The sequence below is a fragment of the Nicotiana attenuata genome, unplaced genomic scaffold, assembly GCF_001879085.1.
Source record: "Nicotiana attenuata strain UT unplaced genomic scaffold, NIATTr2, whole genome shotgun sequence".
In the NCBI taxonomy this organism is placed as follows: Eukaryota; Viridiplantae; Streptophyta; class Magnoliopsida; order Solanales; family Solanaceae; genus Nicotiana; species Nicotiana attenuata.
Window position 1 is genome coordinate 25,827 of NW_017675942.1, and position 3,026 is coordinate 28,852.

Consider the following 3,026-nt stretch of genomic DNA (forward strand, 5'->3'; position numbering starts at 1 on the left):
GATATGTATATATGGTACTTAATTATTTTAAATAAGTACTTAAAGCAATTTCATATATCTAAGCCCTTATTTTGGAAATAAGTACTAATATCCATATTAGTCTTTCAAAAAATAAGTTTTTCGATTATATAAACTTAATATTATAACATGGATAACATTTAAGTCCATAAAAAAATAACTATATTGCAATTCTTACAAAATAAGTATTCACTTATAGGTTTGAATTATATTTATAAAGAACACAATTGAATATATCTAATTCATGTGTAAATAACTAATCAGATTTTTCAAAATAAATTTGGGATCTATGGCCAAACGTTAGCTAAATTGTCTTCTGAAATATTTGAAATTTTACTACTCCTTTTAAGCTTATTGAGAGTTTTATTATCTCATAAAATTGGTCATACTAAGCATGTTAAGGAGATATTTATATATATAATACGAATTAAACTCTTAGAGAAATATATGAAGATTTTTCATGATAAGTTAATCTATAATGCTTTTCTATAAAATATATAATTATTTGTACATGTTAAAAATATATGTTTGATCAGTTTGTATCCAGCTGGTGTTGATTTTCTTTATCAAAATTTACAGGCAAAGATGTGAAATTAGTAGAGCTCAATTGAAAAGCTAATGAATGTTAATCAAACTTGGGTCTCAAGCAAGATATTAGTACTATAGTTGGTGTCATAGATCAATTATGTACTCTAGATGTTTTGAAATTTTAAAATACAATTATGTATCACTTGTAACTTACTTTGGAATCTAAAAAATATGTATTTGTAGCTACATTACAAAAGTTCTTGTTAACAATTCATGTGACAGAATTTTCAATTTACAGAAATAAAATTATTGAATTAGCAGCTAAATATGTCTATAATTGCCATGGAAATATGATTATATATTTTCACTTTTCGCAAACGAATATATCTAGCTATACTTTTATATATTTCATGGCAAAAAGAATTGCTCTTTAGCTACATACGAAATTGTTTGTGGCAAATACTTTAATTGGTAGCTATGAATTGTGGAACTCGTAGCTAAATACAAGTACTATTGCCACGAGACAAAGCTATAAAAATAGCTACAAAGTTTGAATTTTCATGGCAAACAAATCAAATCTTTGCTACAAAGATAGCTACAAATTTTATCGTCGTGGCACAAAAATTAAAATCGCTTGCTATGAGTATATTTTCCGTGGCAAGATATTTTATCATTACGGCTACAACTTAGAAAATTTTCGTAGCAATAAGTATTAGTGCTTAGCCACGAACCATGTAAAGTTTGTAGCTAACTTTTAGCTACGCTACTTCTTGCTACGAATGCTAAGGAAAATTAATTTTGTGGCTAAAGTGTTTAGCCACGAAAATTTATATATTTAGCTACAATCTATTTCATAGCTATAAATGTATAATATTGTAGTGCACAGTAAAGATCTATAGGCCATTGAACAGTTACTCCTAGCTCCTTGTACAACCCTGCCAAGTTAGTTCTGTAACAGTTGAAGCCATGCTTCTAAACTCTGCTTTAGCCGAGCTTCTAGCAACAGTGTCTTGCTTCTTAGATTTCCAGGATACTAGAGCATTGCCAAACTTCACTAAATAGCCAGTGACAGACCTTCTAGTTTCTAGACATCCTCCCAGTCTGAGTCACAGAAAGCTTGTAGTTTGTCTGATCCTTGAGCTGGCATTAGCAGGCCAAGTCCAGGTGCAACTTTAATGTATCTTACTACTCTTTGAGCAGCTTCCATGTTTGACTGCTTGGGCTTATGCATAAACTGACTAAGCACTTGTATTACAAAGGCAATATCAACTCTGGTCATTGTCAAATACAATAGTCTGCCAACAAGCCTTTGGTATGAACCTATATCAGTGAGTTTTCATTTCATTGACAAATGAATCATACTCAGTAGAAGTTAACTTCACATTAGTTTCCACTGGTGCACCAACATGCGTAACACCTCCAAGTCCCATTTCTGTAATTAGTTCTAGAGCAAACTTTCTTTGACTCATGACAATCCCTTTGTCTGACCTGGCAAATTCTATGCCAAGAAAGAACTTAAGCTCTCCCAAGTCCTTCATTTTGATCTTCAGCTTCAGGTCATTTCTTGTCTTCAAAATTAACTCATTACAACTTCCAGTCACGAGAAAATCATCTACATAGACTAACACTACAACTAACTCATTAGTATGTGCTTTGGGAACAGAGAATAGTCAAAATGGCTTTGAGTAAAGCCCAGTTGTAGGAGTGCATCAGTCAACTTCTTATTCCACTGTCTTGGAGCCTACTTAAGTCCATATAGAGACTTATGTTGTTCGCTGACTCTATGATTCCCTCCCTGGCTAGCAAACCCCTGAGGGATATCCATATACACCTCCTCTAGAAGATATCCTTGTAGAAATACATTGTGCACATCCATTTGGAATATAGGCTAGTGCTTAGCAGCAGCAACAACAACCACATACCTAACAGTCACCATTTCTGTCACAGGTGAAAATGTTTCAGTGTAATCTAGGCCTTCTTGTTAACTGTACCCCTTGGACATAAGGAATGGATTTGTATCTCTCTACTGCTCCTGAGGCTGTGTACTTGACCTTGAATATTCATTTACAGCCAACTGGAACCTTGCCAGTATGTAGATCAATAATACTCCATATCTTATTTTCCTCTAAAGCTGCAATCTCAGATTTCATAGCTGCAATCCAATTGGGAAACTTTTACTGCTTCAAGATAGGATTTAGGTTCCTCAACAGAGGAGTAGCAGCTAGAGTAGTGCTGAATGAAGTAGAGATATGATCATAGTTCACATATTTGGACATATGGTAGCAACAATTGGCATTCCCTTTGCCTTGAGTAACATAATCTTTCAGCCAAAGGGGTGGCTTGCTAACTCTGACTGACTTTCTGCCTGTGTTTGATGCAGGCTGTGTTGGAGCATTATGTATTGTTCCATTAGGCATTGCATCCATAGAAGTATCTGGTGAACTGTCATCAGAAGAGACATGCATGTCTGAAGGTGCAGT

The 3,026-nt window shown here is 33.9% G+C and overlaps 1 protein-coding gene across 1 annotated transcript; it reads right to left on the reverse strand.

Annotated features, from left to right (window-relative positions):
• Positions 1–1,463: 1,463 nt before the first annotated feature.
• Positions 1,464–1,825, reverse strand: LOC109220599 (uncharacterized mitochondrial protein AtMg00810-like). The gene is made up of 2 exons (XM_019385058.1): positions 1,657–1,825; positions 1,464–1,579 (listed from the first exon to the last, which is right to left on the reverse strand). The coding sequence occupies exons 1-2, from the start codon at positions 1,823–1,825 to the stop codon at positions 1,464–1,466; spliced, it is 285 nt and encodes a 94-aa protein (XP_019240603.1).
• Between the last annotated feature and the right edge of the window lie 1,201 nt (positions 1,826–3,026).

What these genes read in the sequence shown, in the direction of transcription:
- LOC109220599 (XM_019385058.1), bottom strand. Translation starts at nt 1,825, where the DNA reads ATGACCAGAGTTGATATTGCCTTTGTAATACAAGTGCTTAGTCAGTTT. An exon ending in AGACAAACTACAAGCTTTCT is followed by an intron (nt 1,580 to 1,656) that starts GTGACTCAGACT and finishes GCAATGCTCTAG; the next exon opens with TATCCTGGAAATCTAAGAAG.